This window comes from Phyllostomus discolor, chromosome 10, assembly GCF_004126475.2.
Source record: "Phyllostomus discolor isolate MPI-MPIP mPhyDis1 chromosome 10, mPhyDis1.pri.v3, whole genome shotgun sequence".
NCBI classification, from domain to species: Eukaryota; Metazoa; Chordata; class Mammalia; order Chiroptera; family Phyllostomidae; genus Phyllostomus; species Phyllostomus discolor.
This window is the reverse complement of record NC_040912.2, coordinates 20,655,151-20,677,386: the sequence shown is the minus strand read 5'-3', so window position 1 is coordinate 20,677,386 and position 22,236 is coordinate 20,655,151. Positions and strand designations below refer to the sequence as shown.

Here is a 22,236-nt window from a genome sequence, read left to right as displayed (position 1 = left end):
GGAATGGGAAGTATCATATGATTGCTGGACAGAATTAGGAGCTCACTTGTATGTAGTCATGAGTACGTGAGAGCAGTTGTTTAACTGTCTGCTTTTCTCAACTCACAGTCAGCCAGAGCAGTGCACATGCAGAGGAAACCTACAGTTGGATTTTATCCTTTTTGTGACTCGAGAAGACCCAACGAGCTATTATAATAATTGACCACAAAATTCAAACATCTAAGACAGTAAGTAAATGCATGAGGAAGAGAAAGACAATGGAAAGGTTGTGCAAATGTCTCAGAGGGGCAAATGGTGGTGGTGGACTGCCAAAGGTCATTGGGCTGGAAACAGTGGGTAAAGTGGTAAGACACTAGGATATTTTGAGTTGGGACCATGGCAGAATTGCAATCATTTAGTAATGACAGCACCATTCATGTAAAGTGGATAACACACTCACTGGGGCAAGGCAAACAAGGAACTGAGATGCCAGGATACTAGATGATCACTTATGTGGATATTGAATTACCAAGAATTTTGGCAAGAGGAGTATTGGAGAAAACAACAGTGAACCACCAGCAAGTCTCCAAGGAATTCCGGGAGCGGTAAGAACTGCCATGAGGAAATTGACCTTTATTATTAAAGGGATTTACAAATAAGGGTTTATTAGACCTCCTGAAAGAGAAAAGATGTCAACTAATTTTGACATTTTTTTGGGATTCACATTCTGATTTCCAGTGATGTATGAAAATAAGTTCTCATTTTGTAATATTTTTAAAGCCTCTATCCTATGAGATAGCTAAAAGAAAGCCCAGCTTTGTGCTGCAGTCAGGGCTGGCTGAATTTGTCAGGCAATGAAATGTTAAAGGGCAACCTCTCCACCATCAGCAGCATCTGCTACGCTTTCCCACCTTCCACACCACTCTGGGGTCTCCAGGGGATACAGAGGGTACAGCATTGTGGTCATGTATTTCAATTACCAAAATACTCAAATAAAGCTAACTTTTATATTTGATCATTGCCTCTCATATATTTCAGTACAGAGAGGTAAGGACAGCAAAATCTATTTCTTAATGCATTTTCTAAGCTGATAGGTTACATTTCTGGGGGAAAAAAAACAACCACCCAATAATAGGTCCTTAAACAAATGTTGTTTACCATTCACATTTAATAATACATTTAAAACCCAAATGTTTTCTTGACACAATAAGCAGTTTCCTTTTGTGTTCTGGGACTGTCCCTGCTGTTCCACAGAGCTGACCACACTCACATGCATCCGATGGCCTGCATTTCCTGAGTTGTTTCTGTAGTCTCCATGCTCAAGGTTTCCAAGGGCTATAAATGCAGTGAACAGCTGTTGGCTTGTTTTTCATTTCAGAGGAAATATTCATTAAGGAACTATCCGAGATTTTTCACTCCAAAAGAGTGAAAAGAAGGCTGGAGACATAATGTATCAACTAGTAAATCAAAATGTGGTGGCTATTATAAGCACACAGAAGGTAAGGTAGACGATGCTTCAATATAAAATTGATTTAACTTAACTGTAGTATAAAACATAAGTGATGGCAAAGAGATGGAAACAATAAAATAAAATATAGAGCCTCAAAGAAAAGATAAGAAGCACTAAAAAGGGGAGAATGTTTAAAAATAAGAATTAGATTTTGTAAATTGTTGTAGGATTCTTAAATGAAGATTTTATTTTTTGTACTCTACCTTCAGCATTCTCTATCTTCTTTCCAAGGTTGTCCCCATTGACTTGATTCCAATGAACATGTTCTGAAATACACCCTCATTAATTTATTATAGATTCAAGTCCAAATTTGATCACAATTTTAAAACAAATATAGTTATACTACTTTAAAATACAGAAATAATTTAGACAGACTTCTCATTGGAAGGTCAGCGTTCCAAGGGACCATAGACATGATTTAGTCCAGTGCTCACTTTTTTTTTTTTTTTTTTTGATGAAGAATCATAGACACACCATGCCCAGACTGGGTTTTGAGGCTTATGTTCTTATTAAGTCAGAATTCTGATGTTCCAACCAGGAATTTCTATTTTTAAATAAAGATTAACAGATAATCCATAAAGACAGGTATGAAGACAAAATCTGCTTTTTTCTGTTTTCTGTAATGTAAATAGTCAAGTTAGAATTTTGGATGTATTGCACCTAACACAAAGGAAAAACAAATCCAAAAAATTGAATTTATGGTTTCTGGATAGTGTGGTATCTGGGCCAGTAGGAAATTCTGACTAAAGTGATGTTCAAGTTTTGGAATTAAAAAAAAAAAGACATACCCACAAGAGAAAACCAGCAATGCTTGCTTATTTGCTAATAATATTTTCTAATTGACTCTTTGGGGAAGGAGGAATTTGATTTGTTATGCTGTTGAGAAGAAAGGGTGGCAGAATGGAGGGAGATTTGAAAAAACAGTTTAACAGTAGATAGAATATTTTCTGTTAATGTTTTTTCACTGAGGCTGACTGAAAATGGAGCCCGGCCTACTTCCATAGCGCTTCTGGAAGTCTTGACATCAGAAATGTTTTAAGATGCTGAAAGCCAAACTCATCTCTGTGGTTTCAATGTCTCTTTGGGAATCCAGAAGCTACAAATATGAAAAAGTAGAGGAGAGGCATAAAAATAGAGCTCATTCTCTCCCTGATAAAACACGTGACTGCCCACCATAATCTATATTATACCTGAAAGAATCCCACTCAATGGTTCGACTGCAAATTCCACTGAAAGAATAAATTATATATTATCAGTGAAATGACTTTTGAGAACATCTAAGAAGCAATCATTCAAGCTGGTAATGCTAAATTTTACAAAGGTTCATATACTTTGGTGATTGATTGAACTTCACTTACACAATCATAGATCCACACATTGCTGAGTATCACAGTGATGAGATGATTATATTATATTTAACAAAAATAATCGGAAAGAACAAGATGAAGGGGAAGTCAACAACATAATAAATGAAGCCCAAGTAATGGGAAATTCTAACAAATCAACTATAGTACAGGAACATGTTCTGTCAGACATGTGACATTTCGGTAAACAAACCTAGAGTTTAGAGAGACTGGAAGTTTGGTACTCATTCACCTGGTGAATTAATTCATCCTATAACAAAAGCACTTATCCTCTGAACTTTATTTTGTACCTTGAAATACCAAATTGAATAAGAAATACTCTTACCTTAAGCTCCTGAACCAATGCTTTTAAAGATTTGCCTTGGATACCTGCCGTCATGGAATGGAGAAACATTACGGACTTTGATGTTGAGCATCAGAGGTTTTAAAGATTTTATGTATATACTTTTTTAGAGAGGGGAAAGGAGGGAGAAGGAGAGGGAAACATCAATGTGCAGTTGCCTCGAGTATGCCTGCCCGCTACTGGGGACCTGGCCGGCAACTGAGGCATGTGCCCCGAATAGGAATCGAACTGGTGACCCTTTGGTTCACAGGACTGTGCTCAATCCACTGATCCACACCAGTTAGGGCTGAATGTCAGAGGTTTTAAATTTTCTTTTGGCCATCAGTGTTACATCATTGGCCTGAGCAAGTTTTGAAATTTCTCTCAGCCTCAGAATTCTCTTCTTAAAATGATATTAACAGCACTCAATCCCCTGGGTTTTAGAGACTAAATGAAATAATGCAAATTGAGTACTACTCAATAAACCAATGTGCCTCCTTCTCTCTATCCCTCTTTATGGTAGATTGGCAAACCTGAGAATCTTTATAATTATTTTTAGTCAGTTCGCATAGCTCCATTAGAAGTGGTGAGTAATTCATGAGTCCTAATTTCAGTGCTTTTCCTCTTGAGAGAATGAGAGAGTTAAATTGCTTCCAGTCAATTGTAAGCATAAATTAGATGGCATCATTCAAGATCAATTTGTGACATTAATAATAGCTATATGATCTGTCACCATATATTAGCGCTTGGCAAGAGAAAACTGGACTGGGAAATTAGCAAGGTTGAAGGTGAAAATAGAATGCCCCGGTTAACACACACAGACCTTGGAACACAACTATCTGGGAATCACTTCCACTTTCAAAGGCCTGGAAATCTGTAGCTAGAAAATGTCTGTGTTTCTAAAAGAAAATCATTTCTCACCAGCAAGGGTATCTGAGAGAGAAAATACCGAGTAAATCTTAGCTTGGAGAAAACTGAACTTCACCATAAAAGCATCTTTTGCAATTTTTGAATTCTTTACTTCCATTATTAAACTCAGTTTGAGACCACTCCTATACAATCACATATACTCAAGAATATATACATATGCATGCCTTAAAGGGGTTAAATGGTAATGGAAAATATGATAAAAATTAAAATATATATGTCTCATGGGGAGACAAACTATTCTGACACACTAAAAAAGCTATTTTAAAGATTTGTGAAACCTCTCTTCTCTTTGCCATGTCTGAAAGAAGTAAGCTACAGACTGGAGTCCTTACAATGCAGAAGTACATGCGTCCTCAGAAGTTTTAAGCTAGAAATTAAGCAGTTTCCAGCCAGCAGGGGGCTCCCTGCTTTAACATGGTTCTGCGCATGCCAAGTCTAGCTTGAACTGCTGGAAAGGGTCAACAGTAGGGTTTTTAATATTTGTTATGGGCTTATGTATCTGCTGTGCTCTGTGTTAAATTAAGTGTAACAGGATGAATGTGGCAAAGTCAAGTCCCTTCTTCTGACACTTGAGATATAACTTATTTTTCATTATGCAAATTTAATCTTCCTCTCCTTTTCCAGTTTGAAAAATGAAAGTGCTTCAATCCTGCCTCATGAATCCACATACATGCCTGCAGTATGATTCCTTTAATAATTCATTTTACTTTGTTCAAAGCTTAAATGACATATTTTTAAAATGAGGTTAACAGCCTGATCAATGTCTTTAACCGAATGATGAATATCAGTGAAGGACAGCATTAATTATCTTGGTGCTTATAACTCTGATTACTTAAATTGTAACTTTAAATCTAAGAAATATTGGAGGAATGGAAGAACAAAAATTCTGACGGTTTTCAGTCTTCTACTCTTTGAACCTACCCATTTATCCCTGTCAGTTCCCTCCTAATGAATCATGGACAGATTTTTACAATACCAATGAATAACATACACACAACACCCAGGGCAATTTTATTTAGAGAGTTTTATTAACATTATTGTGATAATTTAACATAACACAGAATTACTGCCTGCTCTTCAATCTACCAAAACAAAATAACTAAACACATTAGACGTACGTATCACAAATTAATCTGTTGAGTAAATTAATTCTGACAAATTCTATTCATTTTCATTTCATTGATGTCTTTTCTGTAATGTAAATCCTTAGGTTATGTGGTTTTTAAAGGTAAATATAATTCTAGGAAGACAACTCTTCTAAACATTTTTATGATGACAAATATACACCTAAGCACAATTTTAGCAGAACCGTTTCCTATAGCAAATGTGTCAGAGAAGGATGTATTTTATTTCCCTATTTGTTTAATTGGTACACAGATTGCATCATCACATGTAAAACTGGGCTATACTCAGAGGAATGAGGCATAAAAGTTGGTGGGACAAATATCAATAAACACCATCTTATTGACAGAAAGTTGCAATGATTTGAAATGACTGCTGATGCAAGTGAAAAAGAAAGTGCTAAGACACGACTGTGAACATTATGAAAACAAAATCCATGACTACAGAAGAAATGTGCAACAAGGAAGACACTGAAATTGTTAAACATTTTTTCTTACCTTGGTTCAGTTATCAATTCAAATGGAGACTGCAGCCCAGGAATCAAGAGAGACATGGAAGGGCAGCAGTGGGCGAATTGGGAAAGATCATCGAGAGGAAAGATGTGGCATTAGAGATCAAGGCTGAGGTCACTCCCTCCCTCAAAACCCCGATTACCATGTATGGATGCAACAGTTGGATAGTGAAGAAGGCTGATAGAAAAAAAGAACTGATTCATTTGGATCTTGGTGTCAGAGGGGAGCTCTACAGATGCCCTGGACCAATAGAAACAGGAACCAGTGGGTCCTAGAGCAAATGAAGTCTGAAACACCATTGGAGGCAAAAATGAGAATAGTGAAGTTGTTCTACTTTGGGTAAATGATGAAGAGGCAGAATACTTTGGAAAAGACAGTGGTGCTGGGAAAAAACATAAGGCAGCAGGAAAAGAGGAAGCTTGAATATTAGGTGGATTGACTGCTTAAAAGAAGCCACAGGCCTGAAGCTACAGGGGCTAAGCAGGGCTGTGGAGGACAGGACAGTGTGGACATCACTCATTCTCAGGGTCACCAGAAGGTGGAGCCCACCCAACAGCATGTAACACAAACAATTTTAGCAAACAGCAAAGGAAAAGCTGTCAAATCAATGCAAATGACATATTCATTCTTTTTACTATTTTTGTTTTCTCCCTTCCTTTTCTTATTCTCATTGGCTTAGATACAACAGTGGCTATAACATCATTACCTAAGAAATCATTTCTTTTCAACCCTATCAAGAAAGTAACTGCAACTGACTTTAAGAGAAAACAATAAATGTAGAAAGCAAGCAACAGTTAATAAGTGCATTACCTTCCAGTAAATAAACGGTTCATATAGTTATTATATAAAACACTTATTTTTATAGCCAATAGTTATATATTATGGTGACAGGCAACTGATTAAAACAAGAGAATTGTGTACAAACTTAGATTATTTTGAAAGGCCAGCGGCAAGTTGCTTCATGCTTCTTACTCCCCAGAAAGCAATGCAGATGGAAAAAAAAATCTGAAGACATAAAACACAAAGAGGACAAACAATTAAAATAGAATCAATACTTTCATTAAACTGAGTTAAGATATGGGTGAGATAAATCTAATATTTTAGACAGTTAAATAATTGAAACTGAATGTAGCAGTTGCTCCCTGATGGAGTTGAGCCAACCCAGCTAAGAGTGCATCATGTGAAGACAGGAGAGTGAGTATAAAGTTTTGTCTCTGTGGCTTTTTTCTTTTTCTTTTTCATACTCACAAATCTGGGTCTTTGATAGGGATGGGGCTAAGTAAATTAGATATTGAATGAAACAGACTTTCTTTTGGCACTTGGGCATACTGCATATTGTATGTATTGTATTAAATGATCTCATTGTTTATATAGTTTAAAAACTTTTGGAAAAGGAGAAATAAAAACATTATTAAAGATTAATTTCTCTCTGAGGCAATATAACCTAGCATATTATGAACTTTACCCTACATGAAGTAAATTCTAATCATTCTACTGACTTACCTTCTCAATCTTTTGATCTTATCAGGTATAAAAATATAACCGCAAAATTCTCCTTAAAATTATAAATATAACTAAATCATAATAAGCAGCCATAAGAGTTTATTGAGTTTACTCTTTACTTTCAAGTAATACCACCCATTCCCAATAAATCACCAAAAATTAGCCAAATAAAACTCTTGATTCTAATGATCCTAATGAAAATGACTATACAGTCATCCTTAGTGAGAATTCATGGTTGTAGAATTTTTCACTATGTATAATCAACATGCCACAATACACATTTTCTACTTCTCTTTAGGTAAAATCCATCACTAGTCATATTCATTACACTGAGATCTTTACACTGTGAGATCTTCCTCTTATTATTACCTATGTACTAAAACTGAGCTATAAGATTGCTTATGTGATCACTATATCAGGTGTTATTAGTGTGATAATGAGAAAGAATGATGCCCAAATAATGAGGTTAATAGGGCAGCTGTACAAGGGTTTCTCTCTATTTTTTTAATTGTGCAAACTTCCTCTCCAAACTATTAAAATATGACCAGTCACTGGTCATATTTTCCAGGAAGAAGATCACTATTTCTGGAAGATCCACACAAATACACAAAGGAGTACATTTACTAATAAGATGGAGGCATGGGAAACATTCCAGAGTGTTGGACTGAAGTGAAGCCAAGGCAATCAACTGAGGCCAGCCACCAATTCACAGAAAATGCCCTGAACTGTGGCAATTTTTCTATTAAAGACACAACAATGGAAAACAACATTAATAACAACATAGCACCCATAAACATTGATATTTAGATTTTATGGTAGGTTGTTCAGTTTCAGATGAAGATTCTAGTTCCTTCTAGAGAACCATTATTCTTTACATTCTCAGATAGGAGAGTTTTCTTCAAATCCATGTATTACTGTCAGCCTATAACATCTACAGTATGAAAAAAATACCCAAAATGAAATCAACAATTATATTGAAGCAGAAGTCAAGAATAATATTAACATTTTGGAGTTACCTCAGAAATCAAATACAATATATTTAAAGTCTGGTTTTGATTTTGTTTCTTTTGACTGTAATTCAAGAGAAATGACCTCATGGGATTTCTCATGATGGTGCCAGGTAAAATAATACCAGGATTTGGGAGTATTTGTGGAAGGCCTCAGGTTGTGCAATGAATTGCATTTGTCCACAAAGATGGGTTACTGTAGATAGAGGGAGAGCTGAGAAAACAACCTTCAAGTGAGACAGAAATGATAAATCTAAAACATCAGGATAAATAATTTAATTTGGGTCCATAGTATTCATTGAGCAGCTAATAGGTACCTTGTGTTGTGCAGGGTCTGGGATTCTGATAGATGTTTGGCAATAGAAGTTTATATTGATTTTGAATCTAGTGTCTAGGGTCATAAGGATTATTTCCATGAGTGAAGGTTAGGGAGAATGATTGCAGTGAAACCTCTGAAACTATATGTAAAATTTTGTGAGTATGTCATAATTCTTCTTTTCCCCACTTCCTACCCCTTAGGTGATCTATACTTTCACCTGTGGTTTCCAGAAATATTAAGAACTTCTGATCTAGCAAGAAAGTGAAAAATATTACAATTCTCAATCTTGCTTTTGTTGTTATCCACCACTTCACAACTAAATCTTTTCCATTTTGAAAATATAATCACATCCTGTTTCCTTTAGGACACATTCCTCACTAAAACACAAAAATCTTGTCTTTTCCAATTTTCTAAAATGCTTTCAGCTTCTTACCCCCAAAAATGCAATTTTACACACTACAGTTTTATTTTGTTCCTCTGTGTTTCTCTAGGTCCCCATATTTTATCCCTCCAAATAGATGGAGTTGGGGGGAAGCTGATGAAGCATAAGGGTCAGATTCAGATTCAAGTTAATGCACAGCAAGACCCTTGCTTGGGCTAGGCATCTTCACAGGTACGTTTACAGGATTATGATGTTTAATTCTCATGAGAAACCATCCCCATTGGTATCCAGTTTGCTGATGAGGCAAGGCAATGGGAGCTCAGAATTTATGTGGTTTACCAAGAAATCACAAAGTACAAAATATCAGAGCAGGGATGATGTTTTTCATTTATTTAATGTCTCCCAGATAATCCGACTGCACATCCTTGGAAGTCAGTTCAATGCATATGAACATCAATAGTGAATTCATTTCCTCTTTTTTAGTCATCACCTGCATTTGCTGGGTGATTTTTGAGTCAAAAAATGCTGGGTTTCTGAGACCACTTCACAATCAATATTTTAAGCATAAATGGAGTTTTTATATATAATGAAATCCAGATTGGCACAGGAGCATAGAAATTACATACAATGAATATGTGCTTCTCAATATATATATATATATATAACCCTGAAATATTAACCCTGTTCCATTAGAAAATAAGTAGAAAAATACAGATTTGCTTTTATATTTTTGAATATATGCTTGTATATATGTGTGTATGATCTAAATATATATTTCATACATAATTTACACATTAAATAATTATAAAATTATTTAATGAGGACTCAATATAACCACTTGATTATTGAAATAATGCCATTTAAAAATTTCCCTTATTCGATCTTTCTCTTGATTTGCATATTAAGCTGCTATTTTAGTTCCCCATAGTTGATGATTAAATATATCACTTGAGATTCATTCATTAACACATGTCTCAACCAACTATTTGTTAAATGAAAGTAGTAGAATTACTACTTAGGCTAGTAAAAGAATATAAGGCAAACCAAAGGGTCACCGGTTTGATTCCTAGTCAGGGCACATGCCTGGGTTGCAGACTAGGTTCCCACTAGGGGGCACACAAGAGGCAACCACACATTAATGTTTCTCTCCCTCTCTTTTTCCCTACCTTCTCCTCTGTCTAAAATAAATAAATAAATTTAAAAAATTTTAAAAAGAATATATGGTAACCATAGTAGGTTTTTTTGCAATATTCTTCTCTAATCTATAGATATGACGTTTCTGTATATGTACGAACTCAACAAACACTTATTTTAGCCTCAGTCTGGGCAAGTCCCATGATTTTAACACCTGGATTCAAAATATGAAACAGAGGAAGTTCACTCTTGGTGTCAAGCCCTCCTTGCACTAACACATCATTAATGGCCCTCGTCTTCAGGCTATTTCCTTGACTTCCTAGGGCCCTCGACTCTGATGCCTGAACTTTGGCCTGTACAGATGCTCTCCACATTTCCTCCACCCCTTTCCAAAAAGTTCATCAACTGGCAGGTGGCTAATCTGAGCCATCTAACCAGTGGGAACTGATGTGTTATTATTCTGCTGGTCCTCCCCATGATGTCTGTTTTAAGAGGCTTTATTAAAAAATGGCCATACTTATGAGCAAATCAGGCATCCAATCTTAAAGGAAAGAGAAAGTATAAGAAGAGGTATTTATGTGTGTGTGGCTTCTCCTCAAACTGCCACCCCCTTAAATTACAAAGCTAGTGGATTATTCCTACAGCAGTGTACATATCTATCTCTCTTGGTTTAAATCCACCTACTGTACATATTAATAAATGGCCCAATGTACAAAGAAAATTAAATGTTACCTTGAGGAGTGGACAATTTTCATTAGAGCTAACTAGCACTATCTCACACTTCAAATCATTTAACCGTCAGATAAACTTGCAAATAAAATGAAAGTTTTAACATACCCACAAGAGAAATAAAATCTCTGATACAGTACAATTTTTTTATTTTGATTCCCAAACATGCATTTATTGTTATAAACATTGACATAGGAAAATACTCACTGAGATATAATATCTCATGTAATTACATGCCTATTATAGTAGTAATGTAATTATAACTAACTTGTTTGTTCAACATTTTAAATCACTAAAAATGCTGAATGAACATGTTAGAAAAGCTAAGTCATTTTGTAAATGATGGGTAAATATCTTGCTAAATTTTATATTGCCAAGGAAGAAACTTGAAATATTTTAAATATAAAATAGCATTTCTGTGAACATTTGACTTAATAGTGTTCACATAACTTAAAAAATATATTACTGTTAACTACATTGTGTAAATTTGTCTAAAATGAATGTCCCTTTTTGTATCTCTAACAAATAATGATCAGTCTATAAATAGAAGAGTATATTTCTCTGACATTGATGAAGTTCATAAAATACCAGTTAACTGCCTATTTAACACAGCCATACCAGCAACAATTAAACATACAAAAGTTTTAATAAAATTCTTTGGAGAAAAATAAAAGCAATTCTTTGTTAAACATACTTTTTAACATGCCATGTTGGTTTTTTAGAGATGGCTATTATCTGTTGTGAAGATAACAGGTTAAAGAGAGATCACACCCGGATTGCTAGAAAACATCTCTATTTCCTATTAATGCAAGAGAACCAATAAACACACACAGAACTAGCACAGACACTGGACTCACATGTACTGAAGATTACTTTGAGATGAAACTGTTAGGAATCTATGAGGTGATGATAGACTTTCCTCCCCTTGAACTTGACAAGAACACAAGTTGACAAATGTCAACTCAAAAGATATTGGGGATTATTCTTCCAGTTATCCTCCATATGACTAAAATACTGAGATGCACATGCAGACAGACAAACAGAAAGCTTGAGAGAAAGACTTGCAGACACTGCACCGACACTGGGAAGTTTTGTGTTCTCTCTGCTTATTTCTATACTCTATTCAGAAGCAGGTACAGTCACAACTATGTTTAATACATGTTCCCATAAAGATTTATTCTTATTTAGTTTTCAAATATTATTATTTTATATTAGTTTTAAAATATATGTAAAATTTCTTCACTGAGGAAATGCAACCTAAAAAGAAAGCTTATATCAATAGTTATGATAATACTGCCTTATTTAAAATATTACCATTTCCTTAATTGTTAAGTATCATTTAATATTAGTTATTAAACAAGAAAGTATACTAAACATACCAGTCTTGTTCTTTAATAAATAAGTACAAAATACATTTAGAACAAAGTTTTTAAGTAATTCAGCTGAACTCTGAAACTTGAAAAATCAGATATTTACTATTTGACTACTCAGTGGTGGCAAAGGACCCTTATAATTTTAATGATGAACATATTATACTAAGTTACTTTAGACAACAGATATAGAAACTTCATTGCAACCATTTTTACAGTTCCCTGGAAGTGAATACCTCATATTATGTACAATAATTTATTCACTTCTGAAAGTCTAAACTGCTTGAAAAAGTGTGTACCCTTTTCAATAATACTCCTATAGAATATCCTGTTGTTCACCCATACCACATTTGCACTATCACAATAACATTTGTAAAGAAGAAATATTAGTGAGAAGATTCAAAATCACTTAGAGGTCTCTGAAACCCACCTACATTTTAGAGAATGTACTTGAAGACAGTTGGCATGAATTAGCTACCGTGCATGCAAACCCATCTGGTGGGAATTGTATAAACCGTAATTAGCATAAAGTGAAAATAGATGCTACATTTCTCAAAAACATCTGTGGAATTTTCAACTTTGAATTCAAAGTTATGAATAATGTGTCCTTATAGATATGACATTACAATGACATATCATAGATTTATATAGATTTCCTAGGAAATTTCTAATATTTTAATCACATGCTTTCAATATCCAGGCTTCTTCTTTCTTTTTCTTAAAAAAAATATTTTATATATTAATTTTCAGAGGAAAGTGAGGGGAAGGAGAGAAACATCAATGTGTTAGAGAATCGTGGATCAGTTTCCCTTCGCACACACCCCAACCAGGGAGATGGCTCATAACCCAGGCATTTGCACTGACCGGGGATCAAACTGGCAACCTTTCGGTTTGTAGGATGACGCCCAACCCACTGACCCATAGCAGTCAGGGAAGGCTTCTTGTATCTTGTTTTTTTTTTTTTTTCAGGTCATTATTATTAGTGTTATTATTTTAGTTAGAAGCTTGTCAAAAGGACAAGTACAAAGAAAACCCATCTGACCACAACTAACAAAGAAAACTTAGATATAATCAAAATTGATTAGACATGATTTATGTCCATCAGCTGATCAAAATATGTATCTTTTCAAAACTAAAGTTGACTTTATATTTTCCTAATCTTCCAAGTTCTTAGTGCTGTAGAAGGGTAAGAATTCCTTGAACTACAGGAGGGAAAACAATATGGAGACATGGACAGAAAGTTGCAATAAGGTCCAATTAATAAAGCACCAAATATCACTTGTCACAATGTATGTTATTAGTGACTGTTGACCATTCTGCTGTGAAAAAAATTTAAGGAGGGCATATTTTATGGAAAGAATATTTTTATACTCATAATCTTCCTTTTATAATTAACATGGACTTTTATATTCTTTACTTTTTATGAATATGAGAAGAAAAAAATCAAGGCAACAAAAAATTTTAAGGAAAGCCTGTTTTAGTTTTTATAAAGTTGAGAATAAAACAGAGTAAAAAACATAAGAAGGAATTCAATGAACACTACCTAGTTTGCCTCTGTGCTGAGACTCTTGTGTATTAAAATTAGTGATGGGCTAAAAACTAAAAATAACTTGACCACTTTCCCAAAAAAGTAAGGCTGTACTTTTTTTGAAGTATAAGAGATTTCAGTAAATTTTAAAATTTATTAAACTTCTTTTTTAAACTTTCATATTAATGCAAATAAGTCTGGCTACCACTAGAAATAAAATTTTATTTAATTTACCTCTGTATGCCTAACCTGAACACAAAATTGTTTGCCTCATATTTAGTATCTTTTGAAATGGAATATTTTTGAATAAAATATTGCTGGATTAATTATGATCCATAAGTGTCCTAGCAGAACTCTTTATAATGGTGAAAAATGTGATATACCCTACATTGTAATACCTTTTACCTTTGATTACTAGAATTTAAAGCATTTACATTACAAAATATGTGCTTTGTTTCAACAAGAATTATCAAGAATTATTCAGTCCTAAACTACCAAAATGCCATTTTTATGGTAAATGAGTGTCAGTCCCTGACAAATAACCCATCACAAGAGCATGCTGAGTCTCCGTGTACCTGTGTAGCAACAGCAGTCTCCTGGCACCTCTCTGACATACATCAAGAGCCTAGGTCATTTCTCAAGGATACTAATTTTTAACATTTGATATACAGAGATTTATATCTGGAAAAGCACATCTTTACAAAATGGGAATATCATTCAATACTGCTAATCCAGGTCTTTTAGTGCACTGCTAAAAAAATTCTTAGTACTTGCCTGCTATCCACAAAACAACACAAGTCTCTTAAAAAATAAGTTCATTTCTAGGGGAAAAAATGCCATGTTTACAGAAATAACAGTGATGTCTGGTTTTAAAAACAGGACAGTATATCTTGGCAAGATATGTTTTGAAAAGGTCCCCTTGTATTGTTGTTGCTTCTGTCAAAGGGATGGTTAGAGCCCCAGTGAGTGGGAACCTCCCAGCGTAGGCTAAAGAGAAGGCCAGCAGGCCGTTTATGGCTTGCAGATTGAGGGCTCTCTCTCAATGCTCCGCCAGAGCTGGGACTGACCAAATGGTTTCTCACATAAGTCCTGAGTCATAAACCTCCTCCTACCAGGCCAGCCATGCCAGAACAGGACCCAAGGGTATACAGAGTCTTCACTGATGGGAAACAATGACTGCTTCCTAAGGAAGCCACAGCTGCTTTCCTGAGAGACACCCCAGATGCCTGAATTTTCCCTTACTTTCCATTTTTGACTACCTGTTCTGGCAAAAGTTCCAGCAAAGGGGGAGGCAGACATCAGGCACCCAGCTGTTTGCAATAAGCCTTGGCAATGTAGATACCGATTACGTAAACACTACAAATACTCAAAGAACATATTTCCTAGCTTTTAAGCTATAAAAAATGTGTGATCTTGTACCAACACCCTCTATCTCCTCTATTGCAAATAATGATAATGACAAGGGCCATGATGGTGATGATGACAATGACAATAACTAATAATAATGGCTTTAATGTGAATGTAAAGATTATTAAAGAAAGTGTGATATAATGCATTTCCAGGAAAGAGTTCAAATTTTACAGAGAGAATTGGAAAGATGAAATTTTCATATTTCAGTAGCAAGAATATATTATTTTTTATGCAATTAGATGAAAATGTACACTTAATTTACTTCATGTCTTATTTTTCCCACAACTCACACAACAAAATGTTCTTTTCATTCACATATATTTAAAAATGCTATTTTAAACTCTTTTATTGAATTGATTAAGGGTGATATTGGTTAATAAAGTCAATATAGGTAAAAATATTCAGAAAGTGTATTCATGAAGTGTTGCATACTGTTTTCTTTTTATGTTAATATCAAGTCCACAAACAGAGATATTGATTTACATTCTAATTAAGATTAAATTTCCCTGCTTAAAAAAAAGATTTGTGTGTATGTGTTTGTATATATCTACATTTCAGATCTAATATTTGAGAACTGAAAGATTTAAATAACTCACTTATGATAATGGGCCACAAATGCAGGCTTATGATTTTTAAGTGTTTCCTATATTTGATATATGAGATCAAGATCTATATAAATATTGTAAGAACTGAACTGGAGCTTCAGTAATCTGTTTCTAGGTGGTTATTTAATTTCCTATATAGCAAAGTGAGTTCCTGTCATAAAAACAGAATTGTCTTTAATTTTTTATACTAAGATTTTCATTTATTTTTACCTCAATGACTCACAAAAAATGACCTTTGTTTATGCCAATTCTCTTTAAGAGACCTGTTGTTTTTGTCATAATTTTCTTTCCTGTTTGGCAATGGTCCACGTTGTTTGATATGGGTCTTAAATTGAACTCTTTTGAAGAACAAATCATACTGAACTAAAGCAGCAGCAGGAATATTTTTCAAGTTGTTCTAGAAAAATTATTTTGGTAATTAATAAATCAAAAAGAAAGCTATTGATGAGAAATCTAAGTATCATCGGTAAATTAGTGAACAGATTAAGAATGATGAACCACATACATATTGAATTAATATGGGACATAAAGTGACCTAGTCAAACCAGAAGAACTTCAGGAAAGAAATAAAGTTAGGTTATCCCAACTCAACACAAGTTATTTTGCCTTATGAGTTTATACAGAATTATAGTTTCTGCCTCTATAAAATGGGAATAATAGTTTTCCTATTTTTACAAGATTATAGTAACTATTCAATTTTTTAAATTGTAAAGTATTGTAAAAATACAAGATGTACTGTTAAAGTTTGCTATTTTTCTTGCTAAAAAGATTCAATAACCAAAAAGTGATAACAGAGAGTGACAAATGAGGATTCATAAATTATAAATAAAATTTGGAACCTGAGAGTTAGCAATTACAGTTATTTTTCATTGATGGACATACATTAAAATGATGCCCTTAAAGCTGTGGACATATAATTATCAATGGGAATGTATAATTATCCTACAAAGTATAGTAAGATTTTTGCAGCATTATTTACAATAGCCAAGATACAGAAGCAATGCAAATGCCTATCGACAGATGAATGGATTAAAAAGGAGTGGTACATATATACAATGGAATATTACTCAGCCATGAAAAGAATGAAATCTCACCTTTTTTGACAGTATGGTTGGACCTTGTAGGTATTATTCTAAATGAAATAAGCCAGTCAAGAAACAACAAATACCATAAGATTTCTACTTATATGTGGAATCTGAAACAAAATAAACAAACAAAATAGGAACAAACACACAGATACAGAATATAAACCGATGGTTGCCATAGAGTAGAGGAGTTGGGGACTGGGTTAAAAAGGTGATGGGGTTCTGTACAAATCCATAGTTATAGAACAGTCACAGAGATGTAAGTTATAGCATAGGGAGCATAGCCAAAATATTATAGTAACTATATATGGGGTCAGATGGATATTGAAAATATTAGGGGAAATACTTTGTAACATATATGCTTGTCTAACTACTATGATGTACACCTAAAACTAATACAAAATAATATAAGTATAGACTGTAATTGAAAAAGAAAAGGCCAACAAGAAATTATTGTTCTATACCTTTGTTTTAGTGTAAGCAGTACCCTGATAGACAGTCAAAACTCTTGAAAAAACAATTAAAATAGTATATTTCAGACTAGCATAGACCCACTGTGGGAAAACCTAGTATATTAAAGTCACAACTGACAAAATAAGAAATGTTAAACAACTTGCATATTATTTTAAGTGTACACTACTTATTTAGTGTTAGGTGTGGAGTCCATAAGAAAAAAATATCATGGTACTGAACTTAAAGGTGATTATATACATGCAAAATTACATGGACTCAGTCATTGTTAGGTTGCATTCCTTATACAAATATTCATCACACTCTTGTATCAGGCTTTCCACTGTGACAGAACTCACTAGTGAGCAGTATAATCCTTTAGTTCGCAGCATGTGGATCTATCAGTTTTCATGCACATATCTATTATAAAGGCTGGTATTTTTGGATAATTTTACTTCTAAATCTTCAGGTAGAAATATCTTCACAATATTGTAGTTAAATAGACAAAAAACAATGTCTTACTAAAATGAGATTAATTACAGGATTATGTTAAATTTTCCACTACTGACTGAGCTTATACGTGAAATGAATCCTATGCCACCTTATAGGATTCTTAGATGATTAAGTGATGAGTCATCTTCATTCAGCAGGTTGAGTGTTTCCTAAACTACCCATAACTTGGTGTTTTCAGTCATGATTTCTGAATACCAAAGAGGTATGTCAGAATCATAGTTCCATTTTCAGCAAGTCATTTACTATTACTATGTCTCGGTCTATTCATCTGGAAAGCATGCATCTTATAAGATTGTTGGAATAATTATTTGAAATGATTTACATAAACCCTTACTACAGGGTTTCATTATGTAAACACTCAACAAATGTCAGTGGTTTTAGTTTCTGCTATTGGCTAATTATTGTCCATATCAACATTAGATCAGTTTCTACACTCTACAGCATCGTTTTCCAAACTTTGTGTTGAAAATGCATAGCAGTTCTTCCCTCCCTCATTATATGTAACTTTAATTTTTTAAATTATTATTTGTAAAGATATATATATATATATATATATATGTATATATATATAAACATCTTTCTTCTAAAGGAAAGACAGGACAAAACAACTACAGAAGGAAATTCTAATATTTATTTCTTTCAAGATGCCAAAGCCTGATGCCCTGGAGCAAACACTGGCTCATTAATGCCCTGAGACCTGGGTTCTCGTCCTTGCTATCATGAAATGGTTGAGTCATTTTATTTTCTCAAGACATCAGATCCTTTTACTGTCCAATGACAAAGTAGAAATAGAAAGGCACTAGTTTCAGTTTTCAGTTCTATTATCTGAAAAATAATAAAATGGCCAAGACAGTATTATAATGGGAGAAAGTTCCAGGATAGCTCCCAGAAATAATTAAGTTTGTAATTAAAAAAACAATACCAGAAACCCTTCTTTGTCTTGCCCTGATTACTGGTACAATAAGGTAATTGAAAGAACAGAAGAAATGACAGGGGAAACCCCTCTTAAAAAGCATGTCCCACATGTGTGGAATGTGCATAGAGACCGGCCAGGGATGGAAGAGGTGGATGGATATCCACCTGTAGATATCAAGATCCCTAATCTTCTTTTTGGATGTAAGCTGGCCTCCTAGCACTCTGCAGCCTGGGATTTAAACAGTTAAGAGATGCTAGGTTTTGAAAGAATAACTCAGCAGGCACCACTAAAAAGGTACAGAGAGGTAACAGCGGCAGTGATTGTTACAAAATTTTTCAGAGGCATATACTACCATAAAAACAAGTAATAGGCAAGTTTTAGAGTTAATGGTAAATAATGATGAGATTTAAAGATAACAGGGACTTCAAAGGAAGAATATTTTTTTGACTATTTGTGTTTATAGTTCAAGAAGTACAATGTTGGGACAATAAAGCTGGTGGAAGAAAAGAAATATAATTTGGCCATTAATGAGTGGATTGTCTAGGTTGAGATATAAAAGAAAACATCTAAAATTGTTTTTTATCTAGTGAATAATTCATTTTTTGATATTTATTTTATTAGAGAGAGAGAAGAGAGAGGGAGGAAGATTATTACTAGGCTCCTTAAAAACAATTGTTATATTGTAAAAACTATGAATATTGCAATTCATATTGCAGCCAATATGCAATGTGGAATGAGAAAATAATACCTTCGTACAGCATGAGTTTTCTGAAAGTGTCCTTGTAGCTGAAAATGTGTTTATAATTATCTCAGAAGGTATATTTTATGGATTTGGGGGAAATGTGTTAATAATTCTCATAGTAAGTAAGGGCAAGTGGAACCGCCTTGGTTAGCTTCTGAAGTTAGCACGTACAACAAAAGTTGTCCAGAATTAAATTGCCTTAGAAAAATCCCTTAAATAACCCCTAAAGTATAATGCACATGGTTTTGTGTATACAAAGCCTTTATGGCAATTCTTTCAAACCTTCAAGTTTGAGAACTATTGTGCTAAACCAAAGAGAGTAACCAAAGGAAAATCTCTAGGTAGATGTCTGGATGTCTGATGATCAAAATGGATATTGTCTTTAGGTTAAGTAGCAACATTTAGAAAAAGAAAAAGAAAGAATAGATGATGAGCTCTAAATTGATTCTGTTTACCTAGGATTTGCTCTGTTTGTTTTTAATATTGAGCCTTTATTGTCCTAGCACATATTAACTGCATGTGCTGCTTTGTGAAGGTCACACAGGATAGTGGAACGAATTGTGGAGTTACCAATAAACTCCAAACTCTGAGATTAGCTTAAATACACATATGATGTCACATCACTTTATCTTAATATACCAGAGAATATTTCGTTTGTCTTCTTTAACATAACCATTCTGTTTTAAAGTGATGTTTTAGCTGCCCTTAGCTTTTCATGTCCGTTGCTATTTCTAACTGCATCTTTGACTGCGATAATCCTCTCCAACACACACGGACAACAGTTTTATCTCAAACATTCAAATGAACCAATATGATATAAATTCAGTTACAGAAAATGTGATGTGTCAAGATTTTCTGTGGTAAGTAAACTAATTATAAATTTGAATACTATCTTTTTTCACCTAGTTTTATGATCCCCTATGAATACGGACTAAATTGCATTACAATTAACTGAATTTTTCTATGCTATTATCAGAATAAGTCACACATTCAGAAATGTTATTTTTTCTTTCCCTTTCTTTTTTTCTTTGTTGTGGTGTAGTGCGTTACAAGCTCCCATAAGACCTGAACACTTAGCACAACTTCGGCTGTGGACCGGATTTTTCCCACATGAGTTTGGTGGCCGGGTCAGTCAGAATGGTATTAGAACATTTAATTTTCAAAACACACACAGTGGAACAGATGTGTTTTATAGGGACTGCAAAATGAAGTTCAGAAATAAGAGGGTCTGGGTAATGTTCTGGTGCAACATGGTTAGAGATCTCTGTTTAAAATGAATTCCTGCTGATAATCATAGCTTGTTTCTGTGAAAACTAGTTTATAATACAATATTTGTGTGTAGCACTATGGAGAATATCAAAGCTACCAAGATTCGAAACAGTGAAGCAGGAGCTCCAGAACGTTATGTAAATTAACCCCACAACATGGAACCCATTAACTTGAGGGTTTCAGGAATTTGGAACTCAGAATGCCTAGGATGTGGGTTTAATTGAAATGCAGTATTATGACAATCAGTTTCTCTCTGGAGACAGAATTCTTTAAGGTGCATGCAAACGTATAATTGAGCATTGACATATTACATCATGGTGATACATTTTAAACAACCCATATCTGCTTCTCAGTATTTATTTCACTGAAGTACTGCTGGATATTTAAAGATTCCTCCTTTCGAGTCCAGCCATCTGAATAAATGAACAGTACACTGAGGTGAGCCAGTCAACTCTCAGATGGGGCCAGGACTCAAAGGCTCACACATACACAAAGCACTTCTTCTGGAAAATATGTTTCTGGGTTTTCACCATAAATCAGGGTCAACACATAATACAATCATACTCTAGCACACTGAAAAGCTGGAAAACAGTCTAACTAGGATGGCGATGCTTCCAGTAAACCTCCAGGCCAAATAGCAATCAGAAAGAGAATTCATGGCTTTGTGATCAAACCCCGTCCCTGTTCAAGTCCGTGAAGGGGTTGCCTGCTCTCGTGGGGGAATTTAAACGGGAGTTAGAAAACTACACTTTCTCCAAGGCTATGATTTTACAGGATTCCTTTGTCTTTTCTTCTCTTTTTTCTTTCTTTTCAACTATAGCCACAGATGCATAAACTCATGAATAATACTAAATTGCAGGAGCCTTGATTTTCACACTATAACAGTTAACTTCTACTTTTATGGTAAAAGGATAAGCCAGATCTTCTGAGTGATGTTCTATGTGGAATCCTTATAAATAGTAGTAATAATAAGATTAAATAATAAAAATTTTAATGGTAAAAAAGACTGTTCCAATGTAAAAAAAAATCCTGTTTGGTCAGATTACATATTAGACTCAGAATATGCCAGGTTAAGTTAAGTACATTATTGTTTAGGTTCATTTTATGTAAAACAGCAAGCATTAGTCTAAGAGCTAATTATTGCACAGCTAATTAGAAGTTCCACGATCAACATACTATACATACATATTGAGCCCACATTATAGTTGTAGATATGTTAGAACCAAAATGATAGAGAAATAATAGAAAGTAAAGTATAAAATGATACACATAAAGAAAATGTAACATGCATTGTCAAAGAGCCAGGACTTCTATAGAATGACAGATTATACAGATACAGAATCCTTTTCTAGTATGAGTATGTGGAATTCTGGGTAAGTGCACCTTTTGCAAACCTAATATATACCTTATTTCAAAGGAAAGGAAGGAAACACTAGATGCAAAGAGGAAACGAGCAGGACAGGGAGGGAATACAAAGCTGGAGCTGGAGTTTTAATGATCCAGTTGAGCCATGAGAGCCAAGAAATGTGGCTTTG

At 34.2% G+C, this 22,236-nt stretch overlaps 1 protein-coding gene across 2 annotated transcripts in view; it reads right to left on the bottom strand.

Moving 5' to 3' along the window:
- Positions 1–5,110: 5,110 nt before the first annotated feature.
- The window catches only part of AGMO (alkylglycerol monooxygenase), a 286,481-nt gene continuing 269,355 nt past the window's right edge, over positions 5,111–22,236 (bottom strand). Inside the window, exon 14 of one of the 2 annotated variants that reach the window (XM_036010553.1) lies at positions 5,111–6,744. Coding sequence is in view for 1 of the 2 variants with exons in the window: in XM_028525865.2 (XP_028381666.1) it covers positions 6,670–6,744 (75 nt within the window). In the remaining variant the exon portion in view is untranslated. The remainder of the gene's footprint in view (positions 6,745–22,236) is intronic. The other variant, XM_028525865.2, reaches the window with a different exon arrangement.